General features: G+C 48.1%; 1 protein-coding gene across 1 annotated transcript in view; it reads left to right on the forward strand.

The window, feature by feature from the left end:
• Positions 1-16,790, forward strand: part of PTPRM (protein tyrosine phosphatase receptor type M) — a 570,916-nt gene extending 554,126 nt beyond the window's left edge. The window contains exons 32-34 of the mRNA XM_065889474.1: positions 1,105-1,268; positions 7,277-7,412; positions 16,737-16,790. Coding sequence (XP_065745546.1) covers positions 1,105-1,268; positions 7,277-7,412; positions 16,737-16,790 — 354 coding nt within the window. The remainder of the gene's footprint in view (positions 1-1,104; positions 1,269-7,276; positions 7,413-16,736) is intronic.
• The last annotated feature ends 5,329 nt before the right edge of the window (positions 16,791-22,119 follow it).

Raw genomic sequence — 22,119 nt, forward strand, 5'->3', positions numbered from 1 at the left:
GTGACCATATGTGCGTGGGTTTATCTCTGGGCTTTCTATCCTGTTCCATTGATCTATCTTTCTGTTTTTGTGCCAGTACCGTACTGTCTGGATTACTGTAGCTTTGTAGTATAGTCTGAAGTCTGGGAGCCTGATTCCTCCCACTCTGTTTTTCTTTATCAAGATTGCTTTGGCTATTCAGGGTCTTTTGTGTTTCCATACAAATTGTGAAATTTTTTGTTCTAGTTCTGTGAAAAATGCCATTGGTAGTTTGATAGGGATTTCATTGAATCTGTACATTGCTTTGGGTAGTATAGTCATTTTCACAATGTTGATTCTTCCAATCCAAGAACATGGTATATCTCTCCATCTGTTGGTATCATCTTTAATTTCTTTCATTAGTGTCTTATAGTTTTCTGCATACAGGTCTTTTGTCTCCTTAGGTAGGTTTATTCCTAGGTATTTTATTCTTTTTGTTGCAGTGGTAAATGGGAGTGTTTCCTTAATATCTTTTTCAGATTTTTCGTTGTTAGTGTATAGGAATGCAAGAGATTTCTGTGCATTAATTTTGTATCCTGCTACTCTACTACATTCATTGATTAGCTCTAGTAGTTTTCTGGTAGCATCTTTAGGAAGCTCTATGTATAGTATCATGTCATCTGCAAACAGTGACAGCTTTACTTCTTTTCTGATTTGGATTCTTTTTATTACTTTTTTCTTCTCTGATTGCTGTGGCTAAAACTTCCAAAACTATGTTGAATAATGGTGGTGAGAGTGAGCCACCTTGTCTTGTTCCTGATATTAGAGGAAATGGTTTCAGTTTTTCACCATTGAGAACGATGTTGACTGTGGGTTTGTCATATATGGCCTTTATTATGTTGAGGTAAGTTCCCTCTATGCCTACTTTCTGGAGAGTTTTTAGCATCACATGGTTTTTTATAATGGCTCCAGATTGAAACTCATAACTCTTTGGGCCAGTAGATGTTTCCTTCGTTATTTACAGGCAGGCCCCTCCTTCCCTCGTGCCCACTGGGATGAGTAGGTGGGATCAACCCGCTGGAGTTCAGCCCCAGGAATAATGCCTGCTTTCTCTCCACTCCCCGCTTGTTGCCCAACTCTCTGCAGCCCCAGGACGGGTACCGGATGGTGCAGCAGTTCCAGTTCCTGGGCTGGCCCATGTACAGAGACACGCCTGTGTCCAAGCGCTCCTTCTTGAAGCTCATCCGCCAGGTGGACAAGTGGCAGGAGGAATACAATGGTGGGGAAGGCCGCACGGTTGTGCACTGCCTGTAAGTGCTCAGATCCACTGGGCTGACGCCCTGCTTCACTGCCTCTCATTTCACTATAAATGGAGAAGAAATAAGCAGGTCTGAGTGAAAGCTCACCAGTCCGCTCATTAAGTGTTTGGTTTGCTTTGCAGAAAACAAGATCATGCACGTTTTACATTTGGATGGGGTGTCACTGCTATAAAATGAGCCCTGACCTTGTGGTTGGGAGCCAACCCCCCCACCTCAGAAAAACAGTACCTGGGTGGGTTCAGTGAGCTCCTACCAGCTCTTGAGAGCCCATTGTTAAGCTTTGGGGAATTTTCTGAGCTGGTTGTTAAACTGTTGGTAACTTGAAATCATCGGTGGTGGGGGTATTTACATCACGGATGTCAGCAAAGGCCACAATCCGGGCACCCTCCCTGATATGGAAAAGCTGGTTTACCAGCTCACTAGTTGGTAATTCTATTGGATTTCATGTCAGAGGTTTCAAAGGAACCGTCTCCTTCTTCTTTGTGGTTTTAAGACAGTTTTGTTTTGTCTCATTTTGTTTGCCTGGGGATATATATATATTGGGAAGATTTGCTTGCAGCCAGTGTCTCCAAACTGGTTTTCCCGGCTGGCAGTTTTAGCAGGTGCTAAAATGGGAGAACTTGGCTACAGAATAATGGTTCCCAACCTTGGCTGCACATTTGGGGAGCTTTAAAAAAAAAAAAAACAAAAAAACACTATGCCCAGAACACAGCAAAACCACCTAAATCAAAATCTCTGGGGGTGCGAGGACCTGGATTGTTTCAGAGTGCCCCCAAGGTTGAGAGCCACTGGCTCGAGTCTCCGTGCTTTTCAAAGCACTTTCACCTGCATTTTCTCGTAGGTGATGGTAGCAGCTAATCAGCCAGTTGGAGCTGGCTTAATGGAGCCGGCGATTAGAAAGCCCTGCAGTCAGGGGAGATGGGTAGAGAATTTGTGGAAACTGAAAGTATTAAGCTGATGTCTCTTTTCGGTGGAGTGTCATTAGAAGCGCACAGTGAGATCTCTCCCGAACTGAAAGGAAGATAAAGCTCTACTCCGGGCAGACCGACCCTTGTGAAATCAACAGGCGAAGCTAAGGGCTGGGTTACCGTCCACTCGGTGCTGTATCTCCCGCAATGCAGCCCCTGTACCCCAAACCCCACCCCCACCCCGGGGTCTGGGAGCCCCTTTCGGCACCGAACGTGGCAGTGTCTCCTCCTGCAGGAAACTGCTGTGCCCTCGGAAAGAATCATCCCTGCCCTCCGTCAGAGGCCCCACCCCCAAAACCTTGCCTTCCTTCTCAGGGACCCAGTTCATTAAAAACATCTCCACGGAGAAAATGTCCAAAAGGATCGATTAACAGCTCACGTCCCCGTTTTTATTTCTCTACGCCCAGATATAACTTCTGATCAGAATATAATCAGAGGGTCACCTGTGTGAGTTCATACAAGCCCAGCAAGGAAAACTGACATTTTGGTTAGAGTGTGTATTCGATCCGTTAGGTTTCTTGGCGATACTAAAAATAGTTTGCAGTTACCGATTTCTGCGTCTGGACTCCACCAGCGTCTGGACTAGGAATGCCACGCTTCCTAGTAGCTTCCTAACAAGGGCCAGTGCTGTAACCCAAAGGGCTACATCCCAAGAGGGGAGCTGAGGCACAGGACAGGCCTGAGGGGAAGACACAAAGACCCCTTGAATCACTGCACTTCATAGCCATACTCTCCCAAGGCACAGCTGCGACCCCGAACTAAACCATTACATCACCACCCCACGTGGCGGCTAAGACAGCGGGCTGTTCTTTAACTCCAGTGGACGTGGTGGGCACCTGCTGCTTCTGCCCTCCGACCGGCCCAGCCCCCACCCCCCTGGACTTTTCTTTGGAACCACCGTCCCCACCAAAAGTCCCTGCTGTTCCTGTGGGGCTGCCTCGTCCTCTCTCAGCATTACGGTGGGCATGAGACCCAGGCCTGCTGAGGATGCTGATCGTTGTTGAGATTTAAAAATCTTAATCTAAGGTTTTTTAGTTGTGGGAACATGCCAGGAAGGGATGCTTTGACCCCCAAAGGCAACCTGCTTTCCATCTCTAAGGAGAGATCTTCGTATTCGGCAAGGCGCAGCGCCACCTACTGGCATTGGGCAGAGCGTCCCTGCCCGAGACGCCCGAGACTGGCATTGGGCTGTGAATTAGATGGTTCCTTGAGCCGCATTATGGCTCGCACTAAGCAAACGGGATTCTTTTTCTTTACACATGTCTTCCAGCTAGTAAAACCAGACAGAATGGAGAGAATTAAGATATCACCATCTTTCAACCCTTGATGAAAGTAATGGAAGTAGACAGTGGTCGTCGATAGCTGCTGAAAGCGTTAGGTAAAAAGCCGATGGGGGAAAAGCAGTGAGGCGCCAGTGCAAAGAGAGAACACAAACTAAGGGAGCAGAAGAGAAAGTCCAGGAACGGAGCCACACCTCGGGGTCTTCTGATTCACAACAAGGTCCACAGCACACACCTACTGCAGGGCAGTGGTGTCCCTTCTCATGCTACACACAGAAAGCATCTCCAGGTGGATTGTAGACCAACACATGAAAGGAAAACAATGAAGCTTCTGGAGAAAATCTTCAAGACCATGGGGTAACCAGAGATGTGTTACACAGGACAGTATCCATAAAGGAAAAATTGGTAAATTGGATTTCATTAAAGCTAAGCACTCCTGTCCATCCAAAGACCCCAGTGAGAGTGAAAACACAAGGCAAGACAAAGAGTTTTGTGCTACATACATCTGACAAAGGATTCCTAGCCAGAATGCCTAAGAACTACTGCAAGTCAATAGGAAAAGGATAGACACTCCAATTGTTTGGGCAGAACACTTGATAAGAACTGCATTTTTTAAAAAAGAATAGCCAGATAGCCAATAAGCATAGAAAAGGCATCATTAGTTTTCAGGAAAATACACATTAAAATACATTAAAATCGGATGCCCCTGCATGCTCACCAGAATGGCTAAAATTTAAACGATAAACAAATAAATGATTCTAAGTGTTGGGAAGCTGTGGAAAAACTGGACTCCCAAATGCTGCTGGTAGGAAGTAAATATGTACAACCATTTTGGAGCTGGTTAACAGCATCTACTAAAGCTAAATATAAATGTATCCTCTGAGCTCTTCTCCTCTGAGGTCTGTGACTACAGAAATGAGTCATATATGCAATAGGAAACATGCTTATAGCAGGTATACTCATAATATGGAAAGCTGCAAATATCCCAAACATTTGTCAGCTCCTAGATAAAGAAATTATACAATAGTACGATTATACAGTAGTATATCCATTCAATGGAATTGTTCTCAGCAATGTAAGAGAACAAACTACTGATACGATATGGATTATTCTCACACAGATGATATTAAGTGAAATAAGCCACTCAAAAGAGTATATACTGTATGATTCCACGTATTCAAAATTCCAGAACAGACAAAAGAAACTTATGATGCTAGACGTGAGAACAAAGATTATCTTGGGGTATTGATGGTGTTGATGAGGAAGGAATATTGGGAGGAGGGGGGTTCAGGGGGCTGATAGCAGTCTGTACCTTGATCTGAATGGTGGTTACATGACATATGCATTTGTAGAAGTTAACAGAGATCTACATTTACTGTTTGTGGACTTAATTATAGGTATGTTATACTTTATCTAAAAAATTGATTAGGAACTTAATCATGGAATGATCAAGCTGGCATTGGAACACAGAGATCAATCTTAAAATCACAGAACAGGTTGATATCTTGTGCCTGCTTCCCAATGAAAGTTCATTTATAAAGTATTCTTGTCCAGAAAAAAAATCCTGAATTCTTATGACGCTCTGGAGCTAACTCCCAATAAACAGGAAGTATAGGGTTAGAAATTGGTGTGTTAAGTGCTTCTCAGAGATACAGTGAATGAGAACAACCCAGAATGTGGGTTGTCATTTTCCCTGCAGGGGAAAATGACCCCATTTCCTCAACAAATAAATTGCCAAGAGAAAAAAAGAAGAGAGCAAAGAGGAACCTATAGATTAAAATAAACTTGCAAGACATGTCAACCAAATTCAACACGTGGACTTTGCTTGGATGAGGATTTGAAAAAGTTAGCTGTAAGAAAATGTCTGAAACAATCTTGGAAATTTGTACAGTGTCTAGAAATTTGATTCTATTAAACTGTAGTGTTTATTTTAGGTGTAATAATAATGATATTGTGTTTGTTAAAAAAAGGATCCTTTATCTACTTGGAAAAGAGGTTGATTCCAGAGCTGGTGCAGGGAAGGAGATACAGGATGAGTGTAGAACATCTTGTGGTTCTAGAAAGTAAGGAAGTGCTTGAAAAGAGATGGAGGAACCAGCCTGATGGAGCTCCTACTGGCCCAGACCGGAACAATTTCAGCAACAAAATAAATATGGATACTATTTTAGCTCATAGAAGTGAAATTAATATGTATAAGTCTAAAGTGACAAATAAATAATAAAATAGAAATAAATAAGCAAATAAATTTTCAAATGGTGGCTGAGAGACAGCTCTCTCTTTAGAGTAGAATGTAGAAGGAGAGAGGGAAGTGAAAACCAGTCAGGCAGATATCACTGTGACTTGTTGCAGATGGGACCTACCAATAGACACTAAAATCAGCCGGTGAAACTTTGAGGAGAAACAAGATATTTGCATAATCCCAAAGTATCTTTCCCAAGATACTTACTAACTACAAAGAGAAGTTATGATGGTAATTTACATAACTACACAGTGAAAAAATCTGCCAGACACCCACTGTCTTAATAAGCGACCAGGGGTGGGATAGGCAGGGTGGGAGGGAGGCTTATGAGGGAGGGGACATAGGGATGTATGTATATGTATAGCTGATTCACTTTGTTACACAGCAGAAACTAACACACCATTGTAAAGCAATTATACTCCAATAAAGATATTTTAAAAAGAATATAGTAGAATACAACATTGTAAATCAACTATACTTCGATAAAATAAATTTAAAAAAAAGAATATAGTAGAAAAGGCAAAAAAAAAAAGTGACCAAGGTCAACATCACAAGCAATAAGACAGTTCAACACCATGAACCTTCAAAGGAGGTAACAGCCCTTCTGTGGCTTTCTTGTCAAAGTGCATAACCTCATTTCCAGTGATGAGAAGGCATCAGACGAACTCAAATGAAGGACTTTCTACAATTTGTATTTTGTGATGACTTCTCAAATCGTGGAAGGGGACCATGGCTGTTTTCTACGTCTCACTCTATATTCCATACTCTACAAAATAACTGACCAGTCCTCTTTGAAAGTGTCAAGGTCAAGAAAGACAAGGGAAGATGGAGGACTGATCACATGGAAGAGACTAAGGAGGTGTGACACCTAAATGCAAGGTGGGTCCTGGACTGGATCCTGGACCAGAAAAAGTGGTGACACTTGACTAAGGTCTGTAGTTTAGTTAATAGTGTTATACCAGCATTAACTTCCTGGTTTTGACCATCTGCTATGGTTATGTGACATTTTTACATCGGGGAAGGCGGGCAGGCAAGGAACTCTCTGTGCTATTTTTGCAGTGATTCTGTACATCTAAAATTAATCCAGAATAAAAAGTTTATTTAAAAAGAGCCCTTATGTTTTAGAGATAAATCATGACATGCTAATGGATTGTTTAAGGCCAAATCCATCTTTGAGCATAACCCACACCCATCACAGTTTTCCTGCACATGCTACACGAGTTGTTTGTTTATTGAGAATTTTCCTGGGTGGTCCCTTTCCATAAAAACCGGTAAATTGCCATATCAAGTTACATCATCAGGGCAGAGACGTACTGGGAGAGCAGGATGTGCCAGTTTCGCATCACCTCCAGTCAGGTGACCCCTGGGCCCCATTTGCATCAGTAGAGGGATGGGCCCAGGTGGAGAGTCCCAGCCAGGAGGGCTTAGGCAGCAGGTGCACACAGGTGGTGGGAGCCGTGCGGTACGAGGGCGACCCAGGCCCACCACCGGCCTCTCCTCCTCTTCCCACAGGAACGGGGGAGGCCGCAGCGGGACCTTCTGCGCCATCAGCATTGTCTGTGAGATGCTCCGGCACCAGAGGACGGTGGACGTCTTCCACGCCGTGAAGACGCTGAGGAACAACAAGCCCAACATGGTGGACCTGCTGGTAGGACCCCGTCCATCCCACTCGGGGGACCCTTTCCCAGTTAGCGTGAGACACCCGGCCCCTCGCTCAGGCTGACCCCTGGGAGGGAGAGACTCGTGTTCACAGGGCAATCACTTCACTCGTGCAGGTTTTTCTCCCTCGTTCTCCCTTCCTCTGCCTTTTCACAAGGAGACTCGCTCAGCACATTTGACACATGGAAATAGTTGAAACTCACAAGCGAACATCCTGATTAATTGCTGTTCTCGGCAGCGCCTTCCACGTGGCTAAGCACTTCATCTTCACAGAGAAGAAATAATCACAGCACATGAAATGCCAGATTTTCAAATTACATATTTTATAAATAGCTTAATCACCTAATATTTATCAAAGCTGGGAATTGGAGTTTGACATCCAGACGATTGCATTTAATTACGGTGGTGGCCGTATCTGAGGAAAGGATGAAAGAGGTGGAGAAACAAAGCACGATGTGGAATTATTTTCTTAGAGTATTTCATGAAATCTCTTTTTTGTGCGGAGCTGTTGAGATACCAACCACTGAGACTCAAATAGGAGGATAGCTTAAAGGAGGAAGCTTTTCGATGAGGTTTTTGTACTTCTCTGTCAGTGGAGGAAGGATCGGGAGGAAACAGTAAGACCGACCCCAAGGTGGGGAGAATGGGCGGGGGCGGGGGTGACAGGGTCACCGATGAGCTTGGAAAGCCTGCGTCCTGGGTGCGCAGCACTGCAGCAGGGGGTTAAAATTGTAAATGTAATAAAGGGACTAAAGAGGGAGTTGAGATTCAAGCTGAGGCTGAAGAAGCAGCCATGGCCCCTGCCTGGGATGGCCACATCCGAGCCCTGCTTGGCAAAAGCCCTGCTTCCCCCACTGACGTGCCTCACGCCCAACGAGCTGCTCCCGCCCCCAGGAGCACCCTGCTGCCCAGGGAATTTGTAAACAGGCACCTGTTTGGCCAGGTGCAGACTCTCAAACCATCAGCAATTACCATGTTGGTTTCTGTGAAAAAAGGATCTTGCCCCCCACGTGGCAGCTCCCTTCCCTGCCCTGCCCTGGGGACGCCCCTGCAAACCCACCCTCTAGTCTCAGCTCTGCTCATTGGAGTGAAGTAACCTCAGACAAAGTACCTGGGCTATTGAAGTCGCCTTGGGCACGTCGCTCTCCTTTCCTGAGCCTGAGTCATGTAAATTAGGGATAGTGTTGGTTTATTGAGATCATCCCACAGGATGATATGTGTGATAGTGTTTTGGAAGCTGCCCAGGTGAGAAAGACCTGGTCCCTGAGAGTGGAGGGGTCTACGGGGCACGGTGTGGCCTGGTCCCTGAAAACGAGTGCTGGGTGAGGGTGAGGGGGCCGCCGGAGTGCAGCATGTATACACACGGTGCTCGTAAGTGCCTTTCCCATGGCCCAGATGTCACGAGGATGGGCCAGGAGGCAGACCCTCACATTCCATGCCCGGACTTCACTAGTCAGAGAACTCTCTCACTCCCAGGGACCACCCCCATCCCGAATTTTAAAGAGTTTCCCCGCCATGGAATTCTCCATCTTCTGGGCTTAGGGCAGTTGAGAGAAGGCCAGTTGGGCAGTTAGAGGCGGCCTGAGTTTAGAACAGATAAGCAGATTGACAGAGGATGGAAACAAATGCACAATGGAAATATTCTGACTGTGATGTCGTTCGGTATTTAACGCCCTGATTCAGGGATGGGTGTGTTGCTTCCAAACTTCAGTTGGTACTTGAAAAAAGCTGACCTTGATTTTTTTTTTAAATTTTAGTTCCCTCTCACTGTAGCCTGAACTAAGCAGGTCATTAGAAGCAGACCCTTCCAGGCCTTTCCCCCAGTGGCTCTGGCTACAGCTTCCATCACTCACCAATTTTTTTTTTTTTTTTACATCTTTATTGGAGTATAATTGCTCTACAATGGTGTGTTAGTTTCTGCTTTATAACAAAGTTAATCAGTTATACATATATGTATGTTCCCATATCTCTTCCCTCTTGCGTCTCCCTCCCTCCCACCCTCCCTATCCCACCCCTCCAGGCGGTCACAAAGCACCGAGCTGATCTCCCTGTGCTATGCGGCTGCTTCCCACTAGCTATCTACCTTACGTTTGGTAGTGTATATATGTCCATGCCTCTTTCTCGCCCTGTCACAGCTCACCCTTCCCCCTCCCCATATCCTCAAGTCCGTTCTCCAGTAGGTCTGTGTCTTTATTCCTGTCTTACCCCTAGGTTCTTCATGACATTTTTTTTCTTAAATTCCATATATATGTGTTAGCATACGGTATTTGTCTTTCTCTTTCTGACTTACTTTACTCTGTGTGACAGACTCTAGGTCCATCCACCTCATTACAAATAGCTCAATTTCGTTTCTTTTTATGGCTGAGTAATATTCCATTGTATATATGTGCCACATCTTCTTTATCCATTCATCCGATGATGGACACCTAGGTTGTTTCCATCTCCGGGCTATTGTAAATAGAGCTGCAATGAACATTTTGGTACATGACTCTTTCTGAATTATGGTTTTTTCAGGGTATATGCCCAGTAGTGAGATTGCTGGGTCATATGGTAGTTCTATTTGTAGTTTTTTAAGGAACCTCCATACTGTTCTCCATAGTGGCTGTACCAGTTCACATTCCCACCAGCAGTGCAAGAGTGTTCCCTTTTCTCCACACCCTCTCCAGCATTTATTGTTTCTAGATTTTTTGATGATGGCCATTCTGACTGGTGTGAGATGATATCTCATTGTAGTTTTGATTTGCCATCACTCACCAGTTTTTATGGGCAGGAACAACATGGCTTTTCCCAAATCCGCGGTGCAGACTACAGGACAAGGGTGATTTTACATGAAGGAAGCTTCTGATCTCAGCCCACTTACCTGTAATAGCCAGGGCGTTTCCGTAGTTATGTGTGATTCTGATAGAGAAATAGGATCCTTGGATGCCCCAAACCCCGAGGGTCAGCACCAGTTTTAGGGTCAACTCAGTGGCTGAGAAATGTAGGAGAGTCCTACAATTTCCTGAGAAAAATGTCTGATAAACTTGTCACAGTGCCTGCTGGCGGGATAATGGATAATATCTGGTGACCAGAGAAAAAATGTCACGATGCGCTTTTCAGTGGGTTTGAAGCTTCTTGAGTTGAATCAGGGCTCTTGTCGTTGGCTTGTTTGTTTTTGCCTGTAAGTACAATTTCTGTTTAGTTTGGTACTCGTACATTTGTGTGTTGGCTGAGAGAATTAATTAATTCAAGTCAAGGAGATAAAATCTGGTATAATTTTATTGGGCATAAAAGGCCATCCAAGACCTGTGTTTCTCCTAAGCACAAAATGTTGTACCAGGAGCTGAAAAGGTACCTCCTAGCCGCCTCTGCGCAGAATGAAGTGGGAGCCAGGATGCCCTGGAGCGCACCCCAGGAGGTAGGCGGGTGGGCGTGGGGAGCCCCACCAGGTGCGCCTGGGTCTGCTCATTGGGGGCCCTTTCCATTCAGACACCAAAATTTGCTGCCACGCCCTCCCTGCCAGGGCCGGATGAATGTTCCGTGGCGGTCGGTGTGCCCGTCTTCGTCTCCCCTTGCAGCTCACTATTTTTCCAAATTGCTTCTGAGTTAAGAACTTCCCTATGCGTTTTGAAGCATGGCACTCTCCAGGGAGAGCCAGAAGGGCCTATGGATTTATTTCTTCAAATGTTTAGGTGTGGAGGCTCCAGGGGAAAGCCAGTGGACTGCCAGGAAGCAAAATCATTTTAACACAAGACTAGATGTTTTGATGCAGCAGGGGCCGCTGGGTTTGTTTCCTGACCCCTCTTTCAGGCCAGCTTCTCAGTTATCCGCCTCTTCAGCCAGGCTCCAGCTGCCGTCAAAGGCCTGGGTTCCAGGGGGTGGGGCAGGCCACGACGGTACAGCCTGAGTGAGGTTGGCGCTATTGGACTGGTCAGAGGCGGATGGGGTCGCCCGCTCTGAGCTCCTATGAATCTAGTACAGTTGCTGGAAAACCTGCTGCTTCAACTAACAGTCCTCTCCCACCTTTGCTTCCACATTTGGCTTTTGAAGTTCCCAGGGCTCCTTTTTAACCGAGAAACAGCCTTTAGGGGACAGATCTTGCCTAGAGAAACATATTATCCCCTGGGAGGTGGTGGGAGCTTTGGCCAACGTGCTGATGTGACATACGTACGCATTATAGAGTGGTTACCAAGATCACGATAATCAGCACATCTGTGGCCTCACAGAGTTAACACAGCTGACTGTGTGTGTGGTCAGGACCCTTATGATCGACGGTCAGCACCTTTCAAGGGTACAGTTTCACATCATTAACTCTAGTCACCGTGCTGTACATTAGAGCCGCGGAACTTACTGCTCTTACAACTGAAAATCTGTCCCCTCACCAGCATCACCCCACTTGTCCCTCCCCCGGCAGCCGCAATTCTAGTCTCTGTCTCTATGAAATTGACTTTTCTTTAATGGGAGCTTTAAAAAGTTCTGAGCCCTGGGCCCATCCCCGAGACTCTGATCCGGTTGACGTGGGCCTGGCTTTTCAGCAGCGGTGGTACCAGCGCCCCAGGTGGTCCTAGTGTACAGCCGAGGTTAAGGGACTTAGTAGCTAGTTTAGAAAGGCCCTTGGCCCGTCTGCACGTGAGATCACCTGGGGCACCTCGCAAACACAGATGCCAGGCCACGGCCCAGAAGATTAGGGCGGTCGGAGCCCACGTGATGTGCTACAGGGCAAGAAACACGGCTCAGGAGGATACGGAGGCCGTCCCTGACCTGCCACGTGGGCCACAGGGCGAGGCCGGGCAGCTTCCTCTCCATCCCTCTTGCTCCCACTCAGACCTCTGCCAGGACCTCCCATGACGGACAAGTGACCACCCAGACCAGGCCCCTTCCCTCTTCCCTGCACTGAAATAACATGCTGGCCCGGCACTCCTACAGAGGGCCTTACCCCCGCCCTGCAGCCTCCGCAGCGTGGACAGCACACAGACTCTCCCACTCACGTGTGTAAACTGCCCCCTAAGCCTCTGCCTGAGAACTCACGGGAAACCGATGGGCTATGTGAAAGGCGGGGCGTGTGGGCGTAGGTGTGGTGTATAGGTGTGTGTGGGCGGGTGTGCATGTGTGTGTAGGTGTGCATGTGTGGGTGTGTGTGCCTGTGTCTGGCTGTGTATGTAGGGCTGTGTGTATAGGTTTGTGTGGGTGTGGGTGTGTGTAGGTGTGCACGTGTGGGCAGGTGTGCATGTGTGTGTAGGTGTGTGTGGGTGTGTGTGTGTAGGTGTGCATGTGTGGGTGTGTGTGCCTGTGTCTGGCTGTGTATGTGGGGCTGTGTGTATAGGTTTGTGTGGGTGTGGGTGTGTGTAGATGTGCACGTGTGGGCGGGTGTGCATGTGTGTAGGTGTGTGTGGGTGTGTGTGTAGGTGTGCATGTGTGGGTGTGTGTGCCTGTGGCTGTGTATGTGGGGCTGTGTGTGTAGGTGTGTGTGGGTGTGTGTAGGTGTGCACGTGTGGGCGGGTGTGCATGTGTGTGTAGGTGTGTGTGGGTGTGTGTGTTGCAGCAGAGGATGTAGGCCTCGGGGGGGGGGTGTCAGAGAGGCTCACTCACGTCCCTGAGCTGTGCCCCCACCGGCCATGTGGCCCGTCTCTGGGACACTGGTGGCATCCACGTCCCCCGGGGCCAGGCCCTGCCACGCATCCCCCCAGGCTCGCAGCCCTGAGCCCACTGACCTGCGGTCACACTCCCTGCTCCTGAGGAGTCTGTGTGAATGCCCTGTGCCCCCACCCACCCCAGACTCTGATGCCCCGGAGGCAGAGCCCACCCCTGCCCGCCAGCCCCAGCTGAGCTCCTGGCTCCAAGGAGGGCCCAGTAAACATTTGCTGGGCGAGCAGACTTTTCTTCTCTGTACCTGGACCCGTGTCACCCTGAGTTGCTCCCTGGGACCCAGAAGGCGGCGGCTACAGGCTAACAGGTCTGCATAGGGAAGCAGCTGCATGGACTGTTCATGGGCTTTGAGGGAGGAGGTGCTTCCGACTCTTTCAGAGCTATAATGAGGGTAATGACCCACCCACCCATCGTCAGAGATGGGCAGCTGCCTCCCAGGTGTCTCCTGGGCACAGTGGTTGGTCACCCAGTGTGACTCACTGGGAACGTTGAACCAAACGGTCCTACCCAGGATTATTGGCACAAGGGGACCACTTCCCCTCCTGACAGGCGCGTCAGTCAGAAGAATTTTTTTCCAGACTGAAGGATTTGTCAGCAAGGATCCAGCCGAAACTGAAGCTGGTGCTAGTTTCAAAAAGCAGGTGCGCGTGGGAGGGAAACTTTGCCCCAGGTGAGCCATGCAGACTCTTCTCTTTGAATCTTCTTAGGCGACGTGGGGTGTTTGAAGCGACAGACTGACCGTAGGGCCCCATTCTGCAGACACAGGCTGCCGTGCTGACAAAGGCACCGTCCAGCCCTTCAGGGGAGCCCTCTGCAGCCGCCCACTGACACCGTGGCCTCGTGCCGCCCCTCCGAGAGCAGGGACCTTTAAAGCGTGACCTCACTTTGGGTGCCCTTTCAAACTTCACTTTCTCCCCTTTTGTGGAAATAAGAGGTGGGTCTGGAGTGAAGGTGAGGTCAGGGGTCTTCGAGAGGAGTAGCTTGTTGCCCTGGTTACAGTCCAGCACAAAGATAATGTCACCCAAATCGGGAGATTCTGGGCCCAAGGCATCAAAGTTCTTTTTTCCCTGAAGCACAGAGCTAGCTCGTGGGGCTTAATTATACTGTTGAAAAGCAAGGAACCTGAGAGAGGAAACCACCAAAGACGGGCCTATACCTGGTGATCAAGTGTAATCCGTTTGCAGTGTGGGAAGATTTCAGGCATTTCTCGAGGTGCCTGGGGGAGGAGACGCAGCGATTCATGGCCTTTCTGCTCGTTCCCCTTATTTTTCTGGTTCAGAAACCAGTCATCACAGAGTCTCTGGGGGCTGGCAGCTTGCTTAGGAGGGATAAAATGAGAGAAAGAATTCATTTTGAAAACCATAGTCATGCCTATGACCAGGTACTTTCAGTGACGCCCCTACCACAGCCATCCCTCAGGATGAACCCGAGGGGTTCAACCCTGGTTTCCTGGTTTCCTCACCTGCGTTGTGACCTGAGACCGGCAGCCACACGGCCCTCTAAGTGCATTTTTCTGTGTTAAGAGCATGGTTCATCGTTGGCGCCGAAACTAATTGCAAGAAGGGATTGATCTCTTAGTTTTCCATGAAAAAAAAAAAAAAAAAAGAATTGTCTGTGTGATTCACAAAAACAGAGAAGTGATTGGAGCACTCCATAGCCAGCGTCGGCCCAGTGAGCTGACAGCATAAGAATTTTGAAATTCAAATGATCTCTTTTAGATATTCTGAAAATGAAAGTATCAAACCCTGAAATAAATCCTGGAATGTGAATCAGAAAGTTTTAGTGTCACATATTTTTAGTGCCCTTAGGTGTGCTCCTAGGAGCGAAATCACTGGGTCATAGGGTGACCCTTCGGAGGGACCGCCAGATGGTCGTCCAATGGGGCTGCGCCATGTTACAGTCCTACCAGCAGTGTAGGAGGATTCCAGTTTCTCCACAACCTCACCAGCACTTGATTTTGTCTGTCTTTTGTATTTTAGGCTGGCGGGTGTTAATGACATTGATGTTCAGTTTCATGGCACCTTCGGTGTGTTGAATGATCTGTTTACTTTGTCTTCGCCTCTAGATTGTAGGATCCTGAGGGCTGAGGCTATATCTTGAATTCCCCAGTCTCTAGCCTTGAATGTTAAATGGGTTGACTCAAAAGCTGCTAAACCCATTTTCTGGGTCACCATTTACATACACAACCAATGTCTGACCCCCAGCTGTGTGCCAGGCTCTTTGCTAAGGATGGTGTATTATCCATGGAGGGAGAGACCATGGCCCTTGTCTTCAAATAAATAGGTTGGTTTAGAGGGGCATTTCGAGAACAAAATGTAGGTGGAGGAAGAAAATTGCGATGACTAATTAGGCCCATATCAAACAAAAAAGGAAATTCCTTTTTTTAATCAATCTGGCAAACCCCAAAGTAAGAGGTGCATTTCCTTGGTCGTGGCCATCATATTGGATGTGAGACGGTGGTCCTGACCACACGGCTGGTGAAAGCCTCCCTCCGACTGAGGGGGAGGGGGGCCTGCCAGTTGCTGAGTGACTGGGCTGCTGCCAGGGGGCAGACGGAGGCGTCCTCAACCCCCGTGTCTGTCTGCTCGGTTCAGAGGCCACACCCAGGTGAGCATCGGTCAGCTCACGGCTTAAACACAGGTGCCGAAGGCCCTCCCCTCCCACCTGAAACCCCACCTGGGCCAGGACCTCACATGGGGCTTGCTCAGGCCATGGTCCAGGATCTGAGAATTCTGTGCTCAAGAGAGATGAGCTCACTGCCCGATTAAGAACTGGTATGTGGCTCCCAGAGGGCATCAGACGTCCCCACTCTGTGCCTTTCCTTATCCTGTCGCCTCCACCTGGGATGCTTGCTAGGAGGACCACGTACTTTATCATTCAAACTGGGACACTCTTGAGAGTGAAAGGGCCTACAAGTCACGATGACGCCAGGACAACAGGCATCAGTTGGGACTGTCCCGGGCAAACCAGGACACATAACCACCGCCCCCCCGCTCACGTGCTCATCCTCAGGCTCCCCCATTACCTGCCACCCCCTGCACATCTTCCTTAAGAAGCTCAGCTCCCTCCTCCACTGCACCCACGTTGGGGAGCATTCGTGGGCCCTGCTCAGCTCTGCCTCGTGAGTGCCATTGGGTGCCCGTCTCATCCTCCTTGTTGGACATGGACTTCTCAGAGTCAGGGACCAGGTCAAGACACTTGGTACTTAACAGGTGCTTAATAAACTCTCATAAAATGGAGGAAATCCTGCTGACTGACAGTCAGAGGTAAAGCCGGTCCAGGAGTGAAGCCACGTTTATTTGCTGAGCAAATCATGAAGGCATGTCCCCAGCCCTCATTATCTTTCCTTCCACCTCTTGGCTTTCCAATAATTTGTACTCAGGATGTTGACGTAACAGGTGAACACATACGTGTGGACAAACAGAGATATGTGTTGCAGTTGTCTAGAACTTTCCAGGAATTCTAATGAGCATAGATATCAAAATACCTCTTTCATCGGCCTTGTGGGAAACATCTACAAACGACGAATATGTGTCTGGTTCAGGACCATGACTTCCCAGTTCGCTTCTGATTCACATCCTTCTCAGTTTGATTGCTTCCAATTAAAACCCTAATCTGGCATCATTGCTTTCAGAGAAACTGCATCCCGCTATGGCCACGCTGACATTTTGTCCCTTCTGTGTTCCAGGATCAGTACAAGTTCTGCTATGAGGTAGCCCTAGAATACTTGAATGCTGGCTGACGGCGTACACAGCCCTGCACACAAACCTTTCATCCTGCAAAGCCAGGACGTGCCATGGTGTTTGTGCCGATGAGATGAAGACTTCTCGATATGCTTATTTTGCTTTGCCTAATTGGCTCTTTTGAAGAGCCCAAGAAAGTGTTTATAAAACTGCTTGCCCTGCCCGATTCCCAATACTGCTGCTGCCTGACGGAAAACTACCCTCAGCATCCAGTGGTCCAACCCTGTCCTCCTAGGCACCAGCTCCGTAGAGCAGCATGGACAGCTGGTAAACTGAAGAGCACAATTATATTCTTATGAAGGAATTTGTACCTTTGGGGTATTATTTTGTGGCCCGTGAACCTTTGTTATTGTTACAACTGAGTGTACATTTTCGTTCTGTGGAGAATGCTACCTGGCATTATGATAATATATTATTTTAGTTAAAATTTGTATTTTAACATGTCACATAATATATGTAGCTTTCCAAGACTAACAGATAAACATATAACGAACAAAGAGATGTATGAGCTGTTGTTTCTATCAGATTTGTATTGTTCCCAAGGGGAAAGCTTGGGAGGCATTCAGTTCAGAAAGGCGGAGATCGATGATCAGATTCACAGACCTGAAGCTTTGCCATGTGTTTATATTGTAAATATTTTTGATTTCATCAAATTATTTATTCATTAAAAGAAATTTTCGTGAAGCACGGTGAGTGACGATCATTTTTATCCAGCCCTGGACATGACTTACTACTGTATGATGCTACCTTGTGTGAATTCTCAACTCAATAAATAAAGACCCGTGACCAGTGTGGTGTCTGCCTACTGTCCTGGCGCCCCGGCGGGGGCAGCTCCGGTCACTCTGGGCGTCTGGCAGAGAGATCGTGCCCGGGTCTGCTGGCCTGGAGCAGGTAGAGTTGGGACTCTGGAGAGAGAACTTTTGTCAGTGAGAGATCGAGGCCCATCCTGGGAGCCTCCCTGGGTGCACAAGCCCAGAAGCCAGAGCCGGTGAACTCTGACCGGCGGGCAGGCCGTTACAGGGAGCTCTGGGCCAGACACCAGGGCGGCGACTTTCTGACCAGGAGCAGCCTCTGTCTTTCTCTGTTTGATCTCAGTGGCCTGGGGGTCATGTCTGTCCTCTCCAAGCCTCATTCAAACCTGAAACTTGCTGAGAGAATGCTCTTTAGAGGGTCCCACAGTCAGGGTGCATTTGAGCAGGACACCAAGCTGGACAAGACGTTTCCTGTAGGATGGAAAGACCGCAGCCCGAGGGCTTTCCTGGCCTGTGAAGAAGGAGGAAGCCGGGCCGAGGACGAACACTGAGTTTAAACTGAGCGCCAGGCTGTGTGAAGTGATGGCCAGTAGATGGTGGGGACGGACCTTTGGCGAACGCCCATTCTGTGCTGGAAACTGTGCAGGCGTTTTCCCAAGTGGCAGCAGATCTACTCCCCAACCCAACAGTGTGATCAGGGACAGTATGGAGCCATCGAGCCATCGGACAGCTGGAGACAAAAGGTTAAATAACTTGTCCAGTGTCACCCAGGCTCGTCAGTGCCAGGTGCCTCCAGGGCCTGGGGGGAGGTAGGGGCAGTGGCCCCAGCACCACATCCTTCTTATGACACTCGGGATAGGAAGTGCCCCTCGTCCTGAGACAGGAGACAGCCCATCACCCACTCTGGAAAATGGGGGGCTTCCTGCCCACTCTGGGGATCTCAGTGACTAAGAACGACAAGATCAAAGGTTGTCCATCAAGGGGCCCGAGGCCGACCCTGCATCCAAGGCCTTCCCTGCTCTCCTGCACTCTGACTACACGATCCACGCACTCGGGAGGAGCTGGCCGCAGCCCAGTGAGTCTAGACCAAGCCCCTCACTGCCCAGGTCGCCGTGGACAGTGGCCTCTCAGCATCCCCACCCCACTCTCTTGGACGGGCTCCTAAAAGATAAAAAGCACTTGCTGTCTAACTCTCCGGGGTACAGGAATGGGGGCGGATGCCTGTGGCCGGCCGCACACTTTGTGTACAGGCAGGGCTGTGAGGGAAGTGGCACCCTCAGTCCTCTTGGACAAGGTCACGGTGGTCTTCACTCCTCAGGTGAAAGAAAAAGCCGGTTCCGCAGGGCCTGAAGCCACCTGAGCCTGAGTGTGCAGACGCGGCTCACATCCACCCCTACGTGATCAAACCCCATCTCACGTGGGAGCAGTGGTTTCCTCCAGACTTGTGAATCTCTAGGATTTTTACCTTCCTTTCCCTCGGTTTCAGCTCTTAGCAGAAATAGTGATAGGAGAGCAGGAACATCTGGTGGCTGTTTCTCATCTCCCATGAGGCCTTCCTGCAGGTCAGGATTCCCGTCACCTTCCAGACACAGCAAAGGTCTCTGCCCTTTGCAAACAAAAGAGGCCGACCTCTCGGCTATGTGTTCCTTCTCTGTCTTCTCTCTGTGCCCAGGGTTCCCCTCACTGTTGTGTCCTGTGATGGCTGTGAAAGCCAGGTGTGAAAGCCCCCCTGACTTCCTGACACGGTCGTGCTCAAGGTCAGCCTTGTGACAGCTTTCAGTTCAGGTGCTGTGGTGTCTGTAATGTGTCAACTTGGCCTCACTAGACTGCATTTCCCAGATTCCATTCTCTGTGTGTTTTCAGGTAGGTGGGCCCCAGGGGTCATCCTGTGCCCAATGCTCTCAGGAGGCCCAGCTGCTACCCCAAGCCAACCAGGCGACCCAGCAGTGACCGGCACTGAGCATAAGCTGTCCTCCAGCTGCTCACTGTGTGGATGCAAACTCATGCCTATATGTTTAGGTTTTGTTAAGACATCCCAGTTCTGGGTACCAAAATCAGCATCAGTTACCTACTGCTGAATAACAGTTGCCCCAAAATTCAAACACTATATAACCAATAAACATTGATTATCTCTTGCAGTTTCCATGGGTCAGAAATTCAGGAGTGGCTTTGCTGGATGGTTCTGCCTCTAAGGTCACTCATGCAGAGACTGTCCAAGTGTTGGGTCAGGGCTGTGGTCATCTGAGAGCTTGACAGGAGCAGGGAGATCCACTTCCAATGTGGCTCACACACACCTGGCAAGTCGGGGCTGGTCATTGGCAGGAGGCCTCAGTCCTCTCCGCATGGGCCTCTTCACAAGCTGCCCAAGTGTCCTTGCAGCATGATGGCAGCTTCTCCCAGTGACCCAGGAAGCAAGGCAGAGGTCTTTTATGACCTGGCCTTGGAAGTCATGCCCTGTCATTTCCACCATATCCTATTGGTCACAGAAGTCTGCCCTATTCCGTGTGGGAGGGGATACACTGGGGCACAAATCCCAGGATGTGAGAATCCTTGAGGCCATCTGGAGGCCGGCCGCCACCTGCCATCCCACCCCGGACCCCCACCCCAGCTGGACCTCTCCTTCTGTGGGCTGGTCAGCTGGACACAGTAAATCTTATCCCTGGATGCTAAGCCTGTCTGTCAAGGTCACTCCTGTCATGTGCTGTCCATTCCGTCCCGCTGTACTTTTTTCCTACCAGCTTCTTCTGCTGACATTACCTCTAGTCACTTTTACTGTGCCCTAAGGAACCTTTATTGATATGTAAAGGAACTTACCCCATAGCCTTGATTACCATGAGGCTCTCTTCCCCCCACCTCCCGAGGAAATGGCCCCTCTGGACCTCCCCCAAGTAGATGCTTCCTCAGTTTCAACAGCTGCCCTTCATACTCCACTCAAGCTGATGGATGGCCAGAGCCTGCAGCTGGTCACCTGGAACGGCCTCACCTCTGAAATCTTCAACTTGCCAAATTCTGACCCCAGCCTCTTCAGCTGCTAGCTTCCTCTTTGCCATATCCCTGCTGTCCTTGTTCTTTGAATTTATGAAGCCCTCCAGGCCATTCTCTGGGCGAGCCTCCCCTTCTTACCTTCTTTCCCAGAACAGCCTAAGCCCTGTGATGCATCACTTCATCCAGATTTACCAGCACCCTCAGTGCTCTTGACTCCTTATAGTTCCATCATATCTATCCTCCAGATGGTCAGATTTAGAGAACGCCATCCAGGACTTCCAATCCCAGACAAGTTAGAGTAACAAAGACCAGATATACCCTCCTAATTGAAACAAATAAAAAACCGGGGGAAAAATATTTTTTAAGGTGGTTCTCAAGACACTGGACATCAAATAATGAAGGGAACAGGAAACAAGTTAGATGAACCCTAGGATCCCCCAGCTAACAGCCTTGAAAGAATTTCCAGGTAATGGGTACAGGAAGGGGGAATCCAGGTGTAACCCAGTGGTCTCCCTTATTTGAAGTGAGAGTTCAAAAAAGCCAGGGTGGTTAGAGTTTGCAGGGCAGAGCAGCAGAGATGAGATGATGCATAGAGAAGGAATTCTGAACATCTGCACTGTCCCAATCAAGTCTTCAGTTAAGTACTGATCAGGATAAACATGGAAAGGACTTGAGGCCAAAGAAAGAACGACTCAACGAGATTGGAAGGAAGAATACCCAGAGTTCACACGGAGCCGTATAGCTCCTATTCCCATTGGATAGAGAACCCAGAAAGCTTTGGCCTCAGCAAGTGGGGAAATTAGCTCTAGACTAAACACAGCTGTAGTCCTGCCTAGCGAAGCAATAACCAAAAGGATCAAACTGTTTCCAAGTAGCTTAACTGCACCACAGAACAAAACTCAAGAATATAGGGATACAAAAATATCCCGCACCCAAGAAAGTAAATTTGACAGTGTCTGGCATGCAATCCAAAATTACCAGGCACACAAAGAAGCAGAGAAATATGACACACAAGAAAAGAGGAGAAAAAACAATCCAGTGAAACTAACCCAGAAATAATATGGATGATAGAATTGGTAGACAAATACATTAAAACAGTTATTTTATAACATTATTCCAGATGACCAAGAAGCCAGAGAAAAGATTTAGCATATTTAAGCAAAAACATGGAAGATATTTTTTAAAATCCAAGTAGAACTTCAAGAGATGAAAACTACAAAGCCTGAGATTTTAAAAAAATGTTCTAAAGGGGGTTCACAGCAAATTCGACTGCAGAAGAAAAAAATAGTGAACGTAAGACATCAGTAGAAATCATTCAAAATAAAACACACAGAGAGAAAAGACTGAACAAAAATGATCAAAGTATCAGTGAACTGCTGATGTCGCCCCAAAGTGGGGGAAGAAGAGAGGCAGAAGTAATGGTAAAATTTTCCAAACTTGATGGAAATTGTAAACCCACAGATTCAAGAAGCCTAATAAACCTCAAACACCAGAAACATGAAGAAAGCTACACCAAGGTACATCATCACCAAATTGTTTAAAGCCAGTGACAAAGAGAAAATCTTTTTTTGTTTGTTTGTTTACATATCAC

This window comes from Phocoena phocoena, chromosome 13, assembly GCF_963924675.1.
Source record: "Phocoena phocoena chromosome 13, mPhoPho1.1, whole genome shotgun sequence".
NCBI classification, from domain to species: domain Eukaryota; kingdom Metazoa; phylum Chordata; class Mammalia; order Artiodactyla; family Phocoenidae; genus Phocoena; species Phocoena phocoena.